Here is a 25,198-nt window from a genome sequence, read left to right as displayed (position 1 = left end):
TCATTGACATATCTGTAATTAATATTAATAAACTTTGCAAGATGCATATGTCTATCCTCCTTGTCTTTGATAAGTTTCTATATCAAATCTGCTTCATTGTATTACAAAAATAAAACGACTAGTAGTTGTTCAAATAATAACATTGAGAATGGATATTTGGAAAGTGACAAAAAAAAAAGTACCCGACAAAAGAGCCCAAGGTAATCAATGGGTCTTCAACGCAGAAATTTTGTAGAAAGAGTTCTGTATGATAACACGATCATGCCTCAATTGAACTTGGGGAAATGAGTTAAAAGTGAAGAGAAATATAATTTTTTATGAAAACTATGATTTTAATGTTTGATTAGTTACATGTAGTTTGATTTTTTGAGACTCTACATTTTACCGACCCTTCTGGCTGAATATACTTCAACGCAGTTTTTCTAAAGGCCACCTTATTATGCAGAATCAAGTCTTATAAGAGCTTTAGAACGATATTTAGTCGGACATTTAGACGACCTAGCTATATATATTATTTTTAAAAGGATATGTGTGCGGTTTCGGTATTCAGTATAGAGCAGTAACGTTTATTCACATATTTATCATTTTTTAAGTTCAACATCAAAGAACAGAAAGATATACTCTGTCTTCCGTAAATGATAAACAGAAGAATACAGGATTCATTTTAATTTATGTTAGTACTTGAGTGGGACATTACACATGCATGAGTAGATAAAGAACATCAAAGCCTGGAGAAATTTTATATCAAATTTTACCCACACCCAACACATTGAATTCCACCAACAAAGTAGTCCTTGCGTTTGTACACCGATTACTCGATCATGCAAGCAAATTGAAAACATTGACTTATTATTGACATATTGTTTTGAGATCAGAAGTTTTAAAAATGTAATGACATCAGTACTGAATGATGTTGATTTCATATATTTATTGCAGATATTTTAAAGAAATAACAGAATACAAAGGAACTGTGATTGAACTGCAAAGGGAAAACGAACGTTCTGAGAGAAAAAATTACGACCTGAACGAACAAATCAAATATATTAAAAAGTCTTGGGAATCAATAAAAAATCTACATATATTGGATAGAGAACGACACTACAAATCGTTCCGAGAATCTTCATATTTATTAGATAATGAAAATCTTCACTGGTATGAGTATATTATGCTAACATTCTATAAAAACTGTCCCCAATGTTCCATATATGAATATAATATGTTTTGTTTTGTTGTTCAATCAACCGTTGTAATGTAACAGCTAAAATATCACATATTTGATACTACAAAAACAATAAAATTGAGAAAGGAAATGGTGAATATGTCAAAGCGACAACCACCCGACCATAGAGCAAACAACAGCCGAAGTCAACCAATGGGTCTTCAATGTAGCGAGAATTCCCGCACCCGTAGGTGTCCTTCAGCTGGTCCCTAAAATATGCATAATAGTACAGTGATAATGGACGTCATACTAAACTCCGAATTATACACAAGAAACTAAAATTTAAAATCATACAAGACTAACAAAGGCCAGAGGCTCCTGACTTGGGATAGGCGCAAAATTGCGGCGGGGTTAAACATGTTTATGAGATCTCAACCCTCCCCCTATACCTCTAGCCAATGTAGAAAAGTAAAAGAATAACAATACGCACATTAAAATTCAGTTCAAGAGAAGTCCGAGTCTGATGTCAAAAGATGTAACAAAAGAAAATAAATAAAATGACAATAATACATAAATAACAACAGACTACTAGCAGTTAACTGACATGCCAGCTCCAGATCTAAATTAAACTGATTGAAAGATTATGTCTTCATCATATGAATATCAGGTACAATCCCTCCCGTTAGGGGTTTAGTATCATACTATCATAAAATATATGAGAAGAACATAACCCGTGTCATGCCAACAACTGGTTTTTTTTAAGAAATAAATGTGTTTAGTTCCGATGCAAAGACCCTATCAGTGAATCAATGTTAAAGCCAAAATATGCAATCTTTAATGACCTGACAACAGTATCGTAACAATATCCCCTTTTAATAAGTCTATTTAAAGGTTTTGTTAGTTTCTGAGGAGAATACTGGCATTTTTGTGCTTTATAAAGAATATTTCCATAAAATTTTGGATGTGAAATACCTGAACGTATAAGATGTCTGCATGTTGAGTTATATTTACGAATTATTTCCTTATACCGGTGATAAAATTTAGTAAATGTTTTGACCAGTTTGTGATATCGAAAACCCTGGTGTAATAATTTTTCAGTAATACATAAATTTCTCTCGCTAAAATCTAATACATTGTTACATACACGAGCGAATCGTACAAGTTGAGATATATAAACACCATAAGATGGTGACAAGGGAACGTCACCATCTAAAAATGGATAATTAACAATAGGAAATGAAAAATCATCTCTTTTATCATAAATTTTTGTATTAAGCTTCCCGTTTATGATATAGATATCAAGATCGAGGAAAGGGCAGTGGTCATTGTTATCATTAGCTTTATTTAAAGTAAGTTCTACAGGATAAATTTCTTTAGTATACATACTGAAGTCGTCATTATTTAGAGCCAATATATCATCCAAATATCTAAAAGTATTGTTAAATTTTTGTATCAAATGTTGTTTTGATGGGTCTTTGCTAATTTTAGTCATAAATTGTAACTCATAACAATACAAAAACAGGTCCGCAATAAGTGGTGCACAGTTAGTCCCCATTGGAATTCCAATAACTTGACGATATACGGAATCTCCAAAGCGAACAAAAATGTTATCAAGTAAAAATTCAAGTGCATAAATAGTATCAAAGCATGTCCAATTGACATAGTTCTTTTGTTTATTGCTACTAAAAAATGATCTAAAAGAGTTTGAACATATGTACTCGCATTCCGACTTTTTAAATGCCCAGTGAATTAGGGATGTGAATTTTTTCTTAATAAGAATATGAGGCAAAGTGGTATATAGGGTAGAAAAATCAAAACTTTGAACAGATTCAAAATCACCAATATATGCATGCAATTTATCAAGTACTTCCAACGAGTTTTTGACACTCCAAAAGTAATTAATTCCACTATTTTCAAAGGCCTTATTTGAACAATTTATTATCAGGTTTTTTATTGTACCAAGTGTACTAGTAAGTAAAACAGACAATTTAGTAGTTGAACAATGGCTGGAAGATGAAATAAATCTATATTTGTAAGGTTTTTTGTGCAGCTTCGGAAGCCAGTACATAGTTGGGACTTTCATTGTGTTTGGTTCTGCTTGTAAAGAAGTAGCTAAAAGTTTATGTTTGTTACAGATGTCGTTTTCTGAAAATGAAGTATATAACTTCTTTTAACATGTTTGGATTTAATTATTATCAGATACGCGTATAAAACGTTTATTACTATATAAAAAATCAAAGAAAAAAGTTGAACTAAATGTATTTTAAAATGAATTATTGATAATAGTTAATTGTCAAATAATTCTATTCCGACTTTTACAGTTTGACAGGGCGTAATGACAACGCTGACGTTAATGCAAGTAATGACTTCTTAAAGTCTCTATTATTAAAGCAAACAGAGAATGAAGTGCAACAAGAAAAACAGTAAGTATCTTTATCATTTTGTTTTAATATCTAATCTAGTTAATGTATTGGCATAAAGAGTTTTGTACTTCCGTAATATGGATTGAATTTAATTGATTGTTTGACAAAAATGTTTTATTGGTATCTGGTATTGCAGCTTACAAAAAGTTGAAAACCATATTTTTTTCTAAATGAAAGGCTACTAAAATTTATTCAAAATTATTCTGTAATATATTAAAATCCATGGTAAACGGGATGCCACTCTATAAATGCCACAAAAATCCAAACCGCCATTGGGAACAACCCATGAGTGTTCTGACACCATTTCTTTATCAATACACACCTTGTGTCTTTGATGCTCTAATGCTGTAAAATTTGCATTTTCTGTGCACTGTATAACACTTACTTGGCGGACGTTTGACGTCACAGTTTTGACCAAGATCTGTGATGAAGTTATTAAATATAGACAAAGTTCCGCCACTGTCCAGGAAGTCTAAGATAAGAGAATAACAGGATTGACTAGGTGCATATACGCAATATTCAACATCATTATTCTCACTATAAAGACTTATTTTCATTAGAATTTAAAAAAAATATACAATATGACCATGATGACTGAAATTAGCTAGACAATCAAAATTGTGCATCAAAAGACATCACGACCAACCCCTTCTTGAAAATAGACTGTACAAAATGATTTTTGAGTTTTATGGAATTAAAAAGTTTCACACAAGCTAACAATTAGTTAAAATGCCTAATTTTGTTTTTAAATGTAGAAGACCAAAGACGAGAAATTTATACATGCAGTCAGAGGCTTTCAAAGATACTTTCACATTCTTTTCCAAAGTTTCTTTTATTATTTTGGTAGACTTTTTCCCTTAAGATGTTTTCCTTTTCATATCTTTTTCTTTTTCTCTATTCTAAACGTCCATGTTTTATAAATTAGTTTTGTACCAATGCAATGAGATATTTATCTTGCGGTCAGGTATTAACAGCTGGACATTGGTATCAACAGAAAATTGATATATAAGTCAAATCTTAATGCATATATAAAAAATATTTAGTTTAATTACATGTGCTTTTATTTACATAAGTTCATTATCAATGTGATATGATAATGACTTTGGGATTTTTACAAACTGTGCAGAATAATACTTACTTCAAACTTATGGGATAAAACAAATATTTTTCAAAAAATCATTGTAAACCTGTAGTGCTACCTTGAGCTAGCAAAAAACCACAATTGTTTTGAAATTTGACATAAGTTATTCATTCGTTTGATACAAAACATCATCAACCCAGCATTAGTCAGTCTCTCGGTGTTGTCATGAGTACCAATTATGTGGTCCTTTATAAATTTCCTGTTTACTAAAGTATAAACGAAATACTAAGGATTTTCTTATTCCAGGCATAAAATACCTTGACCGTTTCCGGCAAAACTTTTCGGAATTTTGGGTCTTCAGTGCTCTTCAATTTTGTACTTTTTTTATCTGAGCGTCACTGCTGAGTCTTATGTAGACGAAACGCGCGGCTGGCGTATTAAATTATAATCCTGGTACCTTTGATAACTATTTGAGCGTTTGATTTTGCCATTTGATTATGTATTTTCCGGTTTGAATCTTCCTCGATGTTATTATTTTGTTATTTTACCTTATTTCATAGATTGTGGTATAGTTTTTCCTCTTGAAAATTAATATATTAGTAATATGGAAATTGACATTTATAATTTTAAAAAAAAGCAGTTGAATTTAAAAATCAATACAGATTAATTTCTCTGAAGTCCCGTATCTAGAACATAGTTGCTGCATATGGTGGTGACTTTGACCAGTAGTCATAGTTTTGTAGATTGTTTTATTCTAAATGTCTCTATTTCAGGTTGAATGCTGCAAAAGCAAAAGAAAATGAAATGACTAGGGAAATAGAGTTGCTGTATATATCTTTGGAAAACGAACGGAAAGAATTTGACGAAACAAAAACACGGTACAGCAGCAAATATATTGTTATTGATTTTGTTGATACACCACTATTATAGGATAGGAGAGAGGTTAGCGCTATCAACATGTTGACCCTGCAATTTCCATTTGTGCTTGTTTAACGCCAGGGTTTGTTATCTCTTTCATTGTTTTTAGCATAAATTTGTCTTTTTCTTTGTTAGTCATGGCGTTACTTTTATTTACACAAACCGTTCAGACTTTTAAATTTTATACTCGTATCTATTCGTTGCAGCTTAGAAGAAGCAGACAAACGTGAATGTCAATTGATAACAAAAATACAGCTGCTGCAGCAATCTTTTGAAGAAAACAGAAGAGTGTTTGACGAAAAGGAAAAACAGTAAATATCAACTTTGTTAACATAATGTTTGTTGCTTCAAATTGACCTCTCAGCTAACGAACGAATATTCAAAATTTATCAAGAACTCAATATAGATATAAAGTAATACACAAAGATAAATTAAAAACTTAAAATGTTGTTGACATATAGTCTGGTTACCTTTTTGTTCTCACTTATATCGGTTGATCAATATTTTCCCGACGAAACAATAATGTATCAGATCCAGATAACAGTTTGTATAATTTTGTCTTCTTTTGTTTTTGAGGAAGGCAAAAGGTGAGGAATTAACAAGTTTGATATTTTGTCATGTCTACGAACCATTTGTCTTGTAATAAACATTCTGCAGGTATTGTCGATGCAAAACCTTAAAAACAAAAGGCTTTTATGTGTTTTTGTTTTTTGCGAAACCTCTGATAAAAGGGTTAAGCTGTGTGGTTGTCGATAAGTAATAATTAAACAATGTCAATTCTTATAACAATAAAACGTAATAAGTAGTTTTCACAATCATGTATTTATATTTAAAAAAAATCGTTAAACGTTTTCGTCTAAAATGTAAATTTGAATTGATTATCGAATATTTACAGTTATAAAAATATGTTGTCAATATTCTTCATACCTTTCATTAAAAATATACCCTAGTGTATTTAAATATATATGATATATATAAGACTATTTCGTCATCTAATTGATTTTTTTAGTACATTTTCTTTTATCTTATATGTAGATATCAGCTCAGTTAAGGTCAAGTTACAGTAAATTGGTTATGTTACAGATTTGAGTAAAATTTGGCATGCAAAAAAAGATTCTTTAAATAATCAAATCTCTTATTTTACTTCATAGATTTTGCTAAAAAAAAATATATGTTGTTGATACATAATTTTCGATCAACAATGTCAGCTATTAAAGAACAGATGTGACAATAACTGAATTACAGGCTCGTGACTTAAAACAGGCATATACAGAATGAGGCGAGGTTAAACATCTTTGCGGGTGTTCAAGCCTTCCCCTAACTTTAGACAGTGGCTTAACAGTACAACATATGAACAAACTATAAAAATCTGTTGAAAAAGGCTTGCCTTATCAGATCGATGCAAAGAAAGAAACTAACAAAACAAAATAGAGAACGTGACAGGCTACTAATACATTCCCACAACAAGAGGACACTGAGAAAAGAACGGAGAAAAACACAGTAGGTTTTATCAGGAATTGTCCGATTAAAATGAATAGCTGATCATGCAATTTACAACAAAAAGAACATCACAAACCTATGTGAATGTCTCTTGAGCTTAATTGATATGTTAACAAACTATTCATCTTTTTTTGAAACCGTCAATATTTGAATGGTAATATCTATTAAAAAAGCTAATAGTTTAACGTGTAATATATTTAGCTATGCTAGGCATTTAAACACGATATACAAATTTATAATAATCAATAAAACAAAGAAATGCAATTGTTTATAAGCTATTTATCGAACATTATATTTTAATGTTCATATACTTCCTTACTTGTCTGCAGCGTCTATTTTATACTTCCTAATATGATTTCTGATATCAGTAATATGATTTCCAATATCAGTTACATGTATGTTAAATCAGATATCAGTAATATGATTTCTGATATCACTTATATGATTTCAGATATCAGATATATGATTTTAGATATCAGTAATATGATTTCATATATAATTAGCTATATGAAACCTGTCATTGTAGAATGAAAGTTACAATCCAGCAAAAAGATCAAGAAATAAGGAAAGTACATAAGCTTTTGAAAGAACAGCAACATACAATGGGTGAAATAAAGCGGATGTCAAAAATGTTTGTATTAATTACGTTTATAAATATCGCTACAGTACTACATGTAATACTATAGAATATATGGCTGAATCTGAAATTTTACTTGTGTCTCGATATTTTTGCGCTGTTAGTTATTAAAAAAAATGATAATAACATATAAGAAAAAAAGGTTTCAAAAGGTGGTGATATAAATATTAACGGTAACAATTGTCATGCATGATATACTCATTCAATTTTAAGTGCCTTCTTGAAAAAAAAACCCACATTGAAACACACTTGACACAACTGCATTTAACACATATACATACATACATACAAACAACCATGAGAGTAATTTGAAACAGAGACGAACACTTTAATACTTTAAAGTCTCAACTATTACCTCAAAACCGATTCATTTACAAATTCTCAAATTAATACCAAACTTCAGCCGTCTTTCCTAGAAATGTTTATGTTAATATATCATACATGTATATGGTATTCCATGCCTTTGTATATGTTATACGCAGTGTAATTCAATTAACTCAATGTGTTTTTTTTTAATCTGATTACCAGTGGTAGATGTATCAGACGCGCGTTAAACTTGTGAAATATGTAAAATGACAGAGAGTTGTCCTCATAAAAATTTAATTTTTAATATTGTATATATTGTATGTAATGTTAAATGTATTATTTGAAAATCAATTTTACTTTAAGATCATTTACGAAAGTCAATAAAAGTAATACAATCGATGATGTTGAAACTTTGAAGAAGGAATTAGCAGGTGTACAAGCGTTCCAACAAAGATTTGAAGAACGCAGACATTTTCGTCCAAATAAAGAAGCTATGGAAAGGTAATGACCGTAATTACTGGATATGTATTTACATTAGGATTTGTTAAGTCATAAATTGGTTACAATGCAAGTTTTTATGTTTATGGTTATATTTTCGTTATATGATCATTTTTTAATTTATCATTTTTAATAATTGTTATCTACCTTTATCTATAAGTGAATGTTAATTACACGTAATCAACTTGTTGCGTTATATATATACGTGCTTCTGGCGTATAAGACTGATATATTTGATAATAAAATTGAGAATGGAAATGGGTTATATGTCGTAGAGACAACAAACCGATCAAATAGATGATAACAGCCAAATTCCAACACCGTGTCTTCAACGCAGAAAAAAAATCCCGCGCATGAAGGTAGATATCAGCTGGACCCTTTAGAAAAATGTGTTCAGTGAAACTGAACGTCCTACTTAACCCCATAACACTCAAGGAACAACTCAACATACGAGACTAGCAAAGGCCAGAGGTTCCTGTCTTGGGACAGGCGCAAAAATGCTGCGGGGTTAAACATGTTTTGTGAGATCTCAACCCTCCCCATATTTCTAGTCAATGTAGTATAAAGAAACACTCAGCAATATGCACGGTAAAAAGAAGTGAAAATAAGTCCAAGAGATGTCAGAATAGGGATCAACAGAAACTTAGTAAAATGACAATGATACATAAATTAACAAAGGGCTACTATCAGTTAACGATATGCCAGCTCCAGACCTCAATAAATCAGATTAAAAGATTATGTCTTTGTCAATTTTTTTTCGAAAAGCTTGTTTGGATGATTTATCACCTAGATTGCTCAAACCGAAAAGTTTATAATTATCTGTTATAAATATTTAAAAAGATAAAGTATTTATATGAACGCAGAATCTTACTGATAAGTATAGGCAAATCCACCGCAGGAAAAAAGTTGAATAAGGGAATTTGAATCTTTATTTCTGATAATAAGGATTATTTACGAATGTTATAAATCATGTAAGTATTGAAGTTGTGACGACTGATCATATAAATCGATCACAATATACATTAAGATTAACTTTGTCAGCTATTGTATATACTATAGTGATCCTTGGCTTCTTTAGGGATGTAAAAATTATGTGTTTACAGCTTTTTAAAAATCGTTCATTTATGGTTAACCGTGTATTGTAGGTGTAATTTACACATTTATTGAACAATTAAGAAAGGGATTAAAACCCTATGTAACTGTTCGTTTTACTACAATCAGTGTCTATTTCTTGTTATTTAAGATACGGAATAAAAGTGGACGGAAAAATAACCGAAGCAGATAGTGAAGACTCATCATCAAGAGACACACCTCCGAGTACTTTGACATATGATAACAGGTAAATACGGGCTCAGGGAGTTATATTCCGACATCACTCTATTTATTATATTATGATGTTTTAGGTGAAAAGCATTTACAAAAAGAGAGAGAGTTCATAAAATCTGAAAAGATAAAAAAAAAGCTCGATAATAACGGAAAGATTGTAAACAACTGTCTTATTCCTGGCTTGGTACTGTGATTTTCCGAAGAAACACGATACACTAAACTTTAATTTTGTGTGACAGTTGTATAATGTTGACAGACATAATTGGTAAACATAACAATGATCGGTATTCATCGCCTGAAAATGTGTAAACATACATAACAGATACGCAATGTTTGTGACGTAAGAAATCCAAGCAAAAATCCAAAATCTGATAAAAAACGGCAATACAAAAAAGTTTGATAGCGCATACGGCATACTTAAACATAATGACATGCACACTATCCCGATGAAGTACAAATTACGTTGTAAGTAACATATATGGGTAAGAGGGGAACGTAAATTGGTAGTATACAGGATAATAATGAAAAATTGCTAGCAACTAGATGCACAGCATTGGGAGCTACATTAAACTTGCTACATATTTGATGCCCACCACTTTAAGAAAATATATCATTCGTACTTTTTCGTTCTATCGGAAACGTTCAATCACGTACGCACTTTCCTTCCTCACTTCTACATTTAACAGTTCCTGCTTGTGTATCAATCCCTCTTAGTTTAGGAACAGGAAAACACATCCACTCAGAAATATACTTATTTGAATAATAAGCATACCTTATAGCGATTCCTCATTATTACGGAATACTTTGTGAAGGTTTAATATGAAAAAAAAAGATATTTAAAAAGAATGATTTTTTTCTTCTTCAAAAATAGCATTAATAATGGACTTATAAAACTATCATAAATAAACTATCGACATATCCATCATAAATTTCTCTGGTACTTGTAAAATAAATGCGCGCAAACATTATAAATGCTGAGCGCAAACTAAAAGAACATTTATCCTCAATGCGCTCAAATATCAAACTCCTGTTGAGAGTTACATAAATCCATGTAATTAGTTATTGGTTTGACTAAACATACAGTTATTAAAAAACAATTATCAGATGTTTATGTTTATGTTTATGTGAAGGCGTACGAATGATTGCCTTGATATCATTGACACTGATTTCGTATCAAATATCAATGTCTGCAAACAACATAACAAACTAAATGATTAAACGATACGAGACAAATTCAACAGTTTTAAATGTTTTTAACGGTTATTAAATGAAAGGTATATGCTTTGAAATGATGTAAACCGTGTTCTCTCCTAAAATGCATGAAGGAATAAAACCACAAAAAATCATTATAGAATACCAACTTGCGCATTAATCTTTTGCAAATGCGTTAATCATAATTATAGGTATTCAGTTTTATATTCCCATAATGCAACAATGATTTTAACATGTTTTAAAACTTCATCCTTTCACTTAGCGAAATCGTATTAAGTGTTTCATTTATTAATGGGAACAATTAACATTACTGGACAATTTGTTCAAGAGTTAACAAAAAAACCTGCTCATTTATTGAGTGATCAATTATTAGCGTAACCGATGAGGCCCCATTCAGTCAATCGAGACAAATCAAGTTATTATATGTTAAACGTGGTATGAGTATTACCATAAACTGTTGTACATTTAGCGAAGAGAGTTTGTCAACGCATTGGGAAGAACAGAGGAAAGAAAAACTTCAGACAAGGAAAAAGTAAGTTTCAATTCACATCTTACTTTTTTTGTATTGAACACAATTTTTTTACAAGCCAAATGCTATTTAACACGAAACAAAACAATTCCGGCATTCCTCAGTTTTAAAACTATTTAATAATGTAGTGTTTCTGTAGGTTATTGTACACTTTTTGAATGTCGTTTGGCAGTTGCTATTTGGGATCAAAGTAGTTTTTCTAGTCTGTTTGCTTTTAAACAACTTAATTTCACAATTCATTGACTTATTAAAAGTGACGTCATTACCACGAAATACTTATTGAACCCTAAATAATTTAACTTAAATATTATGAGTGTAAAATGACTGAATATCAATCAAGAATATTGTTTAAAGGGGCAACGTTTTAATACCGGTTTTGTCAACCATTCAACATATAAGAAAACTGAACAAAAGCAGTACGAAGACAAAACATATTTACAGTTAACCCAGTTGATTTGATTTTTTGGTATCCCATGGTGTTTTCTTCTTTCATAAATCATGTAAATTGCAAAAGGTAAAATAACAAAACTATTGATCTCGAAGAAAAATTATAACGAAAAGTCCCTAAACAAATAGTAAAATCAAAAGTTCTAACACATTAAACTATTTGAAAATCAGCTAAGTTAACCTCTCACTTGTGTGATTCTTAAAAAATATATTCACAACAATGTGTGACGAAACAATTAGACATAATAGATAAAATGTCCAAAACAAAAATGGGAACATTAGTCAACATTCTGTTATGACTTTAACCACTATAAAACTACACAACTATGTCAACAAGAAAGCACAAAATGGCATCTTTACACCATATAAACAAATCAAATGAGCATAAATGAAAGACAAGAATACAAAAATTTACCATAGCACCATAAAACAAAAGGGGATGTAAAATTACCGAGCCATGTCAAAGGATATTACCAAACAGTGAACTAAACAGTTAAATCTAAAAATATATTAAGACATATAAGAATAAAATTTTACAAGAAATTAAGAATCTATACTTTTAGACCATTGTGTACTACTTGTGAAGTTGCTACGTAATAATCATCAACAAGGTCTTGATATCTTCCAATGAACTTTTTTAGAAAGAGAACTAGACGTTATTCTTAACTTTAAAATAATATTATTTACAACAAGATTATGTATTTTATATATACTTATTACGTTACAGTTTACACACAATTATCAATCCAAAGAGTGTCAAAATTTATAATTGAATCGTCATCAAAATTCTATGGAGCAGCACATTTAGAGAAATCAATCGTCACCATATTTGTTACGAAGCAAGCTCAAAACAATTGATGCAGAATGTATGCAACAGTGGCGGAAAAAACGAACCATGACTGGGTAGTGCAATGAACACGATTTTATACTTCATCAAACTGATTTATTGGGGTTTGTTTTCCATTCTATCGGAAAATGTTAATTTTGGTTTTTAGTTTTGCATTGCTTTTACCATACCACATGTAAATAATCCTGAATATATATTCATACAATATTTAGGTAAATCATCAAAATCAAAATCTAAAATATAGAATCGTCCATACTTTCATTTATTTGTTCATTTGTTGTACAAGAGCAATGTAACAATTTTATTTAGTTTCCGGAAATGTTAATGATATATTTGAATCTAGGGGAAAAAATCCTTTCCTTTTGGAAAAGGTTTATCGTTCAAAAGATTCTAGACTGGCCATCAAACGTCAGACAATTTTTCACACAAAGCTTTCTTTTCTGGATATATTTTCATTGATGATTAAAATTTTTACACTGATAAGGGAATTCGAAAATGTTATTTACACTGTTCTTGATGTTCGATAGTAAAGGACTTACATGAATTTTAAAAGTCATCATTGTGTTTTTGTAATACATTCTGCTGAATACGATCTGTACAGTTTATTTGAAACGGTACACTATCGGTTTGATTTTTATATAGAAATAATCTGCATAAGCGATTAAACATTCCTCAAATTGTCATTTCGGTCACTGGACTCCTTAAATTATGACAATTTGCATTCGCTTTTAAACATGTTTAAAAGAGCATCCAAATGGTATTTGTTCTACAGGGTATATGACTTTTGAGTGTTTGTTTTCTCTGATATTCCGTTTCATCTTTTAATGACTTTCAATATTCGTACTGCAGGCGTCTGGTCTAGTGCAACGTTTTATGTATTTTAATATATTTCAACTTAGTTTTAACATATTTATTTATAGTGGATTGGGAAACAAGTTTTGCAACTTATATTAATCCCTTTCCACTTTGCGGGTGCGAGTGCTGCCTTGTAGCGGCATTAGCCTACTCTTTTTCGAAATCTACAAGGGTGTCTTTAACGTGCAAGAGATATGGCTCTCTCTTAACACGGGTCAGCCATTTATCGTCCCCTTCCGACGGACTATCATCGTTTCCTCAAGACCATACTCGCAGATGGTGTCAAGGGAGAGCCTGAGTTCCTGAAATTTTCATCCCAAACGGGAATCGAACCAACTTAATTCCAAGCGGCTGCAAGTATCTGTAATAACCTACCCTGAAACCTGTACAACGAACAAAAGCTTGAAATCTTTAAGAAGAATTTGAAAATTTATCGTTTTGACTGGCATATCATATGTTTTTTTAATCTTATCTCGGAATTCGGAAAATAACCAAGTTTTTGACATTGCTTTCATCTAAATATGCTATATTTGTACCTATTCGTTACAATTTAAAAGGCCATTGTGTAAATCTTTATGGTTTTTGTGTCATTAGTTAGTTTGTTAATTGACATAATTATTTTTGTATTTTTAAACGTGCTTTCAGTCAGTTCTTTGTAAATATTGTATGATAAAATTATACAAAGATACATACGTTTATCGATTACTGACACCCTTTTTCATAATTTTTCAAATGCACGTGATTAAATTATACACTCTTCCTTACTCTGACTTATTATGAATCGAATTACAATATCTAAATATGTCAAATATTCTTTTGTTTATAACTAGGTATTCATATGATTAGCTAACGTATCTTTTTGATTTTAATAAATATTTCTAGTTCAAGTTATTACTTAAGAAAAGTTATCTTACCCTATCTGTTTTTTTAGATTAGAAATATACGAATATGTTCACGGTTTCTGTTTAGTCATCATAAGTTCTTATTTTTATTATAGTTATTGTTATAAATATGCAGACATTAACATACTGAATAACTTATTTGAAAATGTAAATTGTATACATATATTTATTATTTGAACTACAATGGACTATGCAATATTGTAAAGGCGTTCATGAAATAAATTTTTATAAAAATATATAATTATTTCTATTAAAAAAGGATTCAAATTAAAATAGCATAACATGATGTGCATCAACTATATCTTTTCATGAATATTGTTTATACTCAGCTTAACCATTTTTGTTACTTCACCTTTTGCAATTTACATGATTTATGAAAGAAGAAAACACCATGGGATACCGAAAAATCAAATCAACTGGGATGACTTTGAATACGTTTCTTTTACAAATATTTATATCTTTGCAATGAAAGAAATGTGTTCAAACCCTTCAATCTTTATTAAGATACGTTCTTGTAACCAGGTTTAACAAACAAATAAAATGTTCTTTTTCTATAAGATTTAAAAATTCATTATCTTCATAAACTGATGTTCGGCTATTGATATTTCAACATAAACATTTTAAAGTCTTAGATTGCCCTCTGGAGATGTCATTATACTCTTTACCACCAACACATGTCTAATGGTGAAGTTGAAATCATCCCTTCGTTTACGAAAGCCATCACGAGTAGTTTGACCGTTACTGAATATCCGTTTCACAGATGATATCGAATATGTTTCCTTTGTCATAACCACAAACCCGTTCCCTTTTCATGACCTATGACCTACCGAACTAGAATATTTACAAGGTTTGTAATAACATTAGCAACACAATGGGTACCACATATAGAGCAGGATCTGCTTACCCTTCCGGAGCACATGTGATCACCCCCAGTTTTTGATGTGGTTCGTGGTGCTTAGTCTTTAGTTTTCTATAATGTGTCTTGTGTAGTATTATTTGTCTGTTTGTCTTTATTTCTTTTTTTAGCCATGGCGTTGTCAGTTTTTTTAAGCTATGAGTTTGAATGTCCCTCTGGTATCTTTCACCGCCTATTTTAGGTTCTTAAAGAAACATAATTATATCGATCTAGACTCATGGTCGGGTTTTTTCTTACATTAGCAACACAACGAGTGAAATATGCAGGGCAGAATCTTGTTTTATGTGCTGGTTTAGGTTGTTTTATATATTTGGTTTTACTCTGTAGTTAGTCACCATTTCGGTTTTATCATGTATATCTATTATAGAGTCATTTTATAAAATTTTACTGTTTGCAAAAGTATGAAAACCCACAACATTTTGGATCTTTTGGTCCTCAATGCTCTTCAACTTTCTACTTGTTTTGGATTTCGAACTTTTTTCATCTGAGCGTCACTGGTTAGTCTTGTGTGGACGAAACGCGCGTCTGGCGTATTAAATTTTAGATCCGGTACCTTTTGTAAGCTATTATTCGTGTGTTTCTCTGTCCTATATGTTCTACCATTTATTTGTATTGTAGTCTTGTCAAGTAATGTTGACATTTTAATGTTATATTCAACATTGTCATAAAAGTGGGAGGTTTGCATGCCACAAAACCATGCTCAACCCACCATTTTTTTTCTTAAAATGTCCTGTACCAAGTCAGGAAAATGGCGATTGTTATATTATAGTTCGTTTCAGTGTGTGTAACATTTTAATGTTGTGTTTCTGTTGTGTCGTAGTTCTCCTCTAATATTTGATGTGTTTCCCTCCGTTTTAGTTTGTAACCCAGATTTGTATTTTTTCTCAATCGATTTATGAATTTCGAACAGCGGTATACTACTGTTGTCTTTATTTAAATGAGTTTTGGTGAAGCACATAAACCACGACATACCTATAGGCTTTTGAAATGAGGCAAGACATTTAGGTCAAGGTAATCGTCTACACATTGAACTTGATTTGTTAGCGCAACTCCTCATAAACCATAACAGTTTTAGATCGGATAAAACAGCTGGAAGTAGATCTGAATTTGAAAATTGAAAAGACAATTCATGATCAGATTTCAAAACGCGCGTCTGGCGTATTTTAATCCTAGTACCTTTGATAACTTTTTTCTAATCAATATTTCCTCCTACAATTGGTATATACCTAACAGGGCTTATAATTGGCTGAAGCAAATTCAAACATTACTGAACGTAAGTATTTACATGCTATAAACATTTATACAAATGTATTAATACATACTGTAAACCAACTTATTTTCGCGAATACTTTATTTTGCGTTTTACCCTTTCTTGACCAATTCGCGGCTATTTAATTTCGCGATTTTCTGATTTACTTGATGAAGTTTAATAAGGAAAGATCCAAGTTTTACATATTCGCGACGATTTATATTCGCGTTATTTTTCTACTTGCGAAAATCGCGAAAATAAATCGCTCGCGAAATTAAGTTGGTTTACAGTATAGACCCTTATTTAGACCTTTTGTTCGGAGGTAATGCTGAAAAGGCTTTCAGGATAATAAGCTAAGATCTCCAGGAGCGTAAACTATCGACAAATAAATATCTTTGTGTTTGTAAAACTTTTCTGATTGGGCCCCACTAATATTCCTTGACCACAGATTACAGACCCAACAAATTCAGCTTCCCTATCCTCATTTATAGACATATACTTCGACTACAGCGGACATCCGAATCCGAGTCTATTACAAACGAAATAATTTCAATTCTGAAATTTATAAATATTCCTCAATTTAAACAACAATTTACCAACTTTTTCTGCGTATAGAGTATTAATTTCTGAACTCAAAGGATATTAACGAGATTGCAGCATCTTCTCTTTGTAAAACGTTTTCAGTGTATGAGCAAAAAATCAATGAGCCAGGATTTTATGAAAAGTAAAATCACAAAAATACTAAACTCCGAGGAAAATTCAAAAAATAAAAGTCCCTAATCAAATGGCAAAATCAAAAGCACAAACACATCAAACGAATGGATAACAACAGTCATATTCCTGATTTACTACAGGCATTTTCTTATGTAGTAACTAGTGGATTAAACCTGGTTTTATAGCTAGCTTAACCTCTCACTTGTATGACAGTGGTGACCAATTTCATTATATTGAAAACGATGTGCGAACAAAACAGACAGACAAAACAATACATGAAGCACAAAAAAGCATATAGACAAAGCACATTAGCAAAATTGAAAGATCAGAATACAAAACATTACAATAGCCCAGTGACTTAATGTATAAGTACAGAGCCACGTCGTATGTATAGAAAAACACAAAAAAACGGTGCACATAGACAAAGCATATTTGCAAAAATGTAAGACTGAATACAAAAATGATCATAGAACAATAACACAATGACGGGATGTATAAGCACAGATCTACGTCATATGTATCAAAGAAACACAAAAATGCATATAGACAAATCACATTAAATTTAGCAACAATGAAAGGCAAGAATAAAAAGATTATGATAAAACAATAACACAATGACGGGGTGTAAAAGTAAAGAGTCACTTCTAATGGATATCACAAAAAAAAACCTTGTATGTTACTGTCCCAAGTCAGGAGCCTGTTATTCGGGGCCTTTTATAGCTGACTATGCGATATGGGCTGTGCTCATTGTTGAAGGCCTTGCGGTGACCTTTTGTTGTTAATTTATGTGTCGTGTGGTCTCTTGTGGAGAGTTTTCACATTGGCAATCATACCACATCTTCTTTTTTTTATATAAACAGTAAAAGAAATATACACGAATACAATAAAAGAATACTATAACACGTTATTTAGATGATAAACAAAGGACATGTTAATTGATACTTATATTTTTATGTATCATGAATACACCATATTATCCATTCATTGTATTAGACAATTTTCAGCATTCAGTAACTGTATGATTTGGTTGTGAGTGTTGAATCTGATGTACAATTAACCCCTAAAAAGAAGGAAAATCAACTAGTATCAAATCTTTAAATCTTTAAATTTGTAAAAGTCGTCTCATTATACGCAAATTAACAGAAACATATTGTTAGCACTGAGTTTGTTAGCGCAACTCCTCATAAACCATAACAGTTTTAGATCGGATAAAACAGCTGGAAGTAGATCTGAATTTGAAAATTGAAAAGACAATTCATGATCAGATTTCAAAACGCGCGTCTGGCGTATTTTAATCCTAGTACCTTTGATAACTTTTTTCTAATCAATATTTCCTCCTACAATTGGTATATACCTAACAGGGCTTATAATTGGCTGAAGCAAATTCAAACATTACTGAACGTAAGTATTTACATGCTATAAACATTTATACAAATGTATTAATACATACTAGTATTAACCCTTATGTAGACCTTTTGTTCGGAGGTAATGCTGAAAAGGCTTTCAGGATAATAAGCTAAGATCTCCAGGAGCGTAAACTATCGACAAATAAATATCTTTGTGTTTGTAAACTTTTCTGATTGGGCCCCACTAATATTCCTTGACCACAGATTACAGACCCAACAAATTCAGCTTCCCTATCCTCATTTATAGACATATACTTCGACTACAGCGGACATCCGAATCCGAGTCTATTACAAACGAAATAATTTCAATTTTGAAATTTATAAATATTCCTCAATTTAAACAACAATTTACCAACTTTTTCTGCGTATAGAGTATTAATTTCTGAACTCAAAGGATATTAACGAGATTGCAGCATCTTCTCTTTGTAAAACGTCTTCAGTGTATTGTTATGATATTGTAATTATTACCGGTATGTTTATTTATGTTGGCCTAATTTGTGTTGTATGGCCTGATAGTTGTTTACCAAATAATCTTATAACTGTGCAGTTTAGGAATCACTGGAACAATCACAGAATGATTAGAACTTTCTAGAATGATCCTTATAAAAGATGCGTAATTTAAACTTCTACGTTATTCCAGAAACTTCCATTGTAACTTTCCAGGATTTTCCACAATGTTCCATTATAGAGTGTTCTAGAATTTTCCATTGACAACACTATATATACAGACACTAAAGTTAAACTCTCATAATTAAACTTGGACTTAGACATTGATAGACATTAGTATTCACGGCATTTGGATTGACACTTTTATTCTACAAACAACATCATACTGGATTGTGACCTTAGTAGTGAACATAATATTCAGATTGGATTCCGAAAGATTTCCGGATACAGATAAAGATAAAAGAGTGGACTCATATTTTGACAGTTAAGTTATCAGTAATATTTGTAAAATACTTCTTGTAAACTTTTGTATAATAAATATTGTTAAATTTTAGTATTGATTTGTGTCTTTTGTTGGCTACAATTTAAAGGCCATTTCTGGCCGTAACAGAAATTGGGGGCTCGTCCGGGAGACTGAAAATATATTATTCAAAATTTTTTCAATATTTTTATTATAACTAGCCAACAAAATTCTACAAAATGGCATTTGATGCCGGTAAATTTTTGAAAACGCCAGACCTGGAGAGTTTTGATAATTTAAAGAAAGACGAATTAGTGTTGCTTGCTAAACATCTGCAGTTAAATTTTAAAGTATCTATGAGAAAACAAATTATAAAAAATTTGGTTATAGACAAATTAGTTGACGCAGAAATTTTAGGTGAAGAGGCTCTTGAACTTAAGGTCGAAAATGTAGATGCCTTTAAATTAAAACAGCTTGAATTAGAACATGAATTTAAATTAAAACAAGCAGAACTGGAAATGAAGGAAAGGTTGGAAATAGAGAGAAAAGAAAAAGAAGATGAATTTAAATTAAAAGAACTGGAAATGAAGGAGAGGGAGAAAATAAAAGAAGATGAATTAAAATTAAAAGAACTTGAAATGAGAGAAAGGCTAGAGATGGAAAAACTGAAAATTGAAATGGTCAAAGAAGAAAGCAACACTAAAGTCCAGTCGAAATCAGATTATTTTGATGCAGCAAAAAATATACGTTTGGTTCCAAAATTTTGTGAAAAAACAGTCGATAAATATTTTCCGCAGTTTGAGAAAATTGCTCATAATTTGAATTGGCCAAAGCCATATTGGACTACAATGCTACAAAGTGTTTTTGAGGGTAAAGCCGCTGAAATATACTCCGCACTTCCATCAGAAAAAAGTTCCAATTATGACACGGTGAAACAGGAAGTTTTGAAAGCTTATGAGCTAGTACCAGAAGCATATAGACAGAAATTTAGATCTTATAAAAAGTTTGATTCGCAAACCTATGTGGAATTTGCTCGGGAAAAAGAAGATCTATTTGATAAATGGCTTACTTCAAAGAAAACAAACAACAATTTTGATGACCTAAGACAATTGATGTTATTAGAAGAGTTCAAACAATGTGTTCATTTAGACTTAAAAGCACATTTAGACGACAAAACTGTTGGGACAATTCACGATGCTGCTGTAATTTCAGATAATTATACCCTTTCACATAAAAGAAGTTTCAAGGGTCAAAATGTTAATAATTCAAGTGGAAATTACAAAAATCAAAGCACTGAGCGTACTGATAGTAAGCCTGTTGCACAGAAAAAGAGTCAGTCCAGTTATAATATGTCTAGTCCAAAATTTGATACTTTTGAGAAGAAGTCACTGACTTGTGCTTATTGTAAGAAGATTGGTCACCTGATGGCTGATTGTTTTAGACTCCAGAAGAAAAATGAACGAGATAATAAGCCGAAGTCCAGTGCTTGTACGACACCTTATATTACCAGTACGTTGGAATGTCCTGCGAGTCAGGCTTTTAAGTCCAGTTTTTGTGATTACATGGAGGAATATAAACCCTTTATGTCTGATGGGTTTATTTCTATTGTTGATGATACCACTCTTCAGCCTATTAAGATTTTACGAGACACTGGAGCTTCTCAGTCTTTATTGTTAGAAGGTGTGTTGCCTTTGTCCGAGAAGACTTCTGTTGGTGCCTCCGTTTTGTTACAAGGTGTAGAGTTAGGTTGTATAGATGTTCCTCTCCATCGTATTTATCTGAAGTCAGATTTGATAACTGGACCAGTTGTTGTAGGTGTTCGTCCTAATCTCCCTGTTGAGGGTGTTACCTTATTGCTAGGAAATGATCTAGCTAGGAACAAAGTGGTTGCTGAACCAATTGTTACCAGTGAACCGGTGGTGGATGTTAAATCACCTGAAGATGATGCTGAATTGTATCCAGCTTGTGTTGTTACTAGGGCGATGGCTAGAAAACAACAAAATGAGAATTTGCAAGAAGACAAGTTTGATTACATGGACCTTTCTGACACTTTTATAGCTGATATTGAAGATCCTGGTAACTCAGAAAAGGCTATTATAAAACCACCTAGTGTTAACAAAAATGTTAGTATGCCATGGCCAGATGTAAACAGCCATTCATTAGACCGAAATAATTTACTCGAAGAACAACATAAAGACCCTGAGGTTCTTCAGCTCAGCCAGAGGGCTCAACCACAGGAGGAAGCAGACAAAGTGGCCGAATGCTTTTACCATCAGGACGGCATTTTAATGAGGAAGTGGAGGCCTCCTGATGCTACCCCAGAGGAGGAATGGAGAGTGGTGTACCAAGTGGTGGTGCCTAAAGTTTATAGGCAAGAAATTATTGGTCTTGCCCATGACACCCCCTTGGCTGGACACTTAGGTATAAGGAAGACTTGCCTAAAAATATTGCAACATTTCTACTGGCCCAGACTTAGAAACGATGTTGCAGAATACTGCAAATCATGCCATATATGCCAGGTTGTTGGTAAGCCTAACCAGAAAATACCACAAGCACCTCTTCTGCCTATTCCAGCCTTTGACGAACCTTTCAGCAGAGTTCTAATTGACTGCGTTGGACCTTTACCAAAGACCAAGACTGGAAATGCGTATTTATTGACGATCATGTGTACATCTACCCGCTTTTCTGAAGCTATTCCGCTCAGAAATATCAAGACACCTACTATCGTCAAAGCTTTGATCAATTTTTTCACATTAGTAGGACTTCCTAAGTCTATACAGTCCGACCAGGGATCAAATTTCATGTCGGGTTTATTTCAGCAAGTCGTATACCAGTTAGGGATTGCTCAGTACAGATCAAGTGCGTATCATCCAGAATCTCAAGGTGCCTTGGAACGTTTTCATCAAACATTGAAGAACATGATTAGAACTTTTTATCTTCAATTTGACAGAGACTGGGATGATGGAGTTCACTTTCTACTTTTTGCGGTTCGAGAGGCTGTTCAAGAATCCCTTGGATTTAGTCCCTTTGAGTTGGTATTTGGTCATACTGTAAGGGGACCATTAAAATTGATTAAGGAAAAGTGGCTTACTGAACATACTGACTTGAATCTTTTAGACTATGTATCTAGATTTAAAGAAAAATTGTTTACTGCTTGTCAAATTGCTCAGAAAAACTTAAAAAATGTACAGAACAAAATGAAAATATGGTATGATAAAGATGCCAGGGACAGAATTTTTGAGCCTGGTGATAAGGTACTTGTATTTCTGCCAGTCCCTGGACATCCTTTACAGGCTAAATATTGTGGTCCTTATACAATAGAGAGTAAAATTAATGATTTGAATTATATTGTAAAAACTCCAGGTCGGCGCAAACAAAATAGAGTGTGTCATATTAATATGTTAAAACCATATTTTGAGCGTACTAATGTACTATGTGATAGTAAACCAGTTGCCACTTTAGGCATGGTTAAATTTGAGAACAATCATGACAAACCAGATGTAATTGAACCAACTTTTAGTTGTAAAACTATGGAAGAGACAGTTAGATTGAAAAATTCAGAAATTTTGTCAAATTTAGATTCAAAACTTGCACATCTGTCTTTTGATCGTAGAGAAGAAATAAAAACTTTGGTATTTTCTTTTAAAAATCTTTTTCCAGATGTGCCAAACAAAACCACTGCTGTTTGTCATGATGTTGATGTAGGAGATGCTTCTCCAATTAAGCAACATCCTTATCGGCTCAATCCACTCAAACTTGAAGTTATGAGAAAAGAAATTAAATATATGCTTGACAATGATATTATTGAACCGAGTCACAGTGAATGGAGCTCTCCTTGTCTCCTTGTGCCAAAACCAGATAAAACTTTTCGTTTCGTGACTGATTTCAGAAAAGTAAATTCAGTCTCAAAATCTGATTCCTATCCGATTCCAAGGATAGACGATTGTATTGACAATATTGGTCAAGCAAAATTTGTGAGCAAATTTGATTTATTGAAAGGTTATTGGCAAGTTCCATTGACACAGAGAGCTCGTGAAATATCAGCTTTTGTTACACCAGATGGCTTATTTCAATATACTGTAATGCCATTTGGCATGAAAAGTGCACCAGCTACATTTCAAAGAATGATCAATAATGTTATAAAAGATTTAGACTGTTGTTATGCTTATATTGATGATCTTATTGTATGTAATGATAGCTGGGAACAGCATTTAACACATTTGTATGATACTTTTGATAGATTGTCATATTCAAATTTGACTGTTAATCTTGGTAAAAGTGAATTTTGTCAGGCCACTGTTGATTATTTAGGGCATACAGTTGGCCAAGGTCAAGTAAAACCTATTATGGCTAAAGTGGAAGCTATTTCCAAATTTCCACCTCCTACAAATAGAAAACAACTTATGAGATATTTAGGCATGATAGGATTTTACAGGAAATTCTGTTCAAATTTTGCTACTGTTGTTCAACCATTGACTCATCTTTTACGAAAAGATTCTAAATTTATCTGGAGTGAAAATTGTCAAAAAGCTTTTGAAAATAGCAAATCACTTTTAATTAATAGTCCAGTTCTGATTACTCCAGACTTTGAAAAACAATTTAAACTTGCCGTTGATGCAAGCGATGTAGGAATAGGAGCTGTTTTATATCAAGAGACAGATGATAATGTTGAAAAACCTATATCATATTTTTCTAAGAAATTAGATAAACATCAGAAAAATTATTCAACTATTGAAAAAGAGTGTTTTGCAATGTTGTCAGCACTTCAACATTTTGATGTATATTTGAATCCCACTGTATATCCTATTCTTGTTTATACTGATCATAATCCTCTCACCTTCATGCATAAAATGAGAAACAAGAATCAGAGGTTGACTAGGTGGAGTTTATTGTTACAGGAATATGATGTAATTGTAAAACATATTAAGGGTAAAGATAATGTAATAGCTGATGCTTTATCTAGAGCTTATTAAATCACTTTGTATATATTATGTATTTTTGTTCATATTATTCATGATAAGTTTTTGTTACACTAAAACTTCTTTTAAGGGGGGAGGTGTTATGATATTGTAATTATTACCGGTATGTTTATTTATGTTGGCCTAATTTGTGTTGTATGGCCTGATAGTTGTTTACCAAATAATCTTATAACTGTGCAGTTTAGGAATCACTGGAACAATCACAGAATGATTAGAACTTTCTAGAATGATCCTTATAAAAGATGCGTAATTTAAACTTCTACGTTATTCCAGAAACTTCCATTGTAACTTTCCAGGATTTTCCACAATGTTCCATTATAGAGTGTTCTAGAATTTTCCATTGACAACACTATATATACAGACACTAAAGTTAAACTCTCATAATTA

General features: G+C 31.8%; 1 protein-coding gene across 1 annotated transcript; it reads left to right on the top strand.

Annotated features, from left to right (window-relative positions):
* Nucleotides 1–3,310: 3,310 nt before the first annotated feature.
* LOC139483971 (probable DNA double-strand break repair Rad50 ATPase) lies at nt 3,311–12,943 on the top strand. Its single transcript, XM_071267689.1, has 9 exons — nt 3,311–3,315; nt 3,481–3,582; nt 5,437–5,541; nt 5,788–5,892; nt 7,608–7,712; nt 8,388–8,525; nt 9,766–9,861; nt 11,530–11,592; nt 12,764–12,943. The coding sequence occupies exons 1-9, from the start codon at nt 3,311–3,313 to the stop codon at nt 12,807–12,809; spliced, it is 765 nt and encodes a 254-aa protein (XP_071123790.1). The 3' UTR covers nt 12,810–12,943.
* The last annotated feature ends 12,255 nt before the right edge of the window (nt 12,944–25,198 follow it).

Source organism: Mytilus edulis, chromosome 8, assembly GCF_963676685.1.
Source record: "Mytilus edulis chromosome 8, xbMytEdul2.2, whole genome shotgun sequence".
Classification (NCBI taxonomy): Eukaryota; Metazoa; Mollusca; class Bivalvia; order Mytilida; family Mytilidae; genus Mytilus; species Mytilus edulis.
This window is presented reverse-complemented; position numbering and strand designations above follow the sequence as displayed.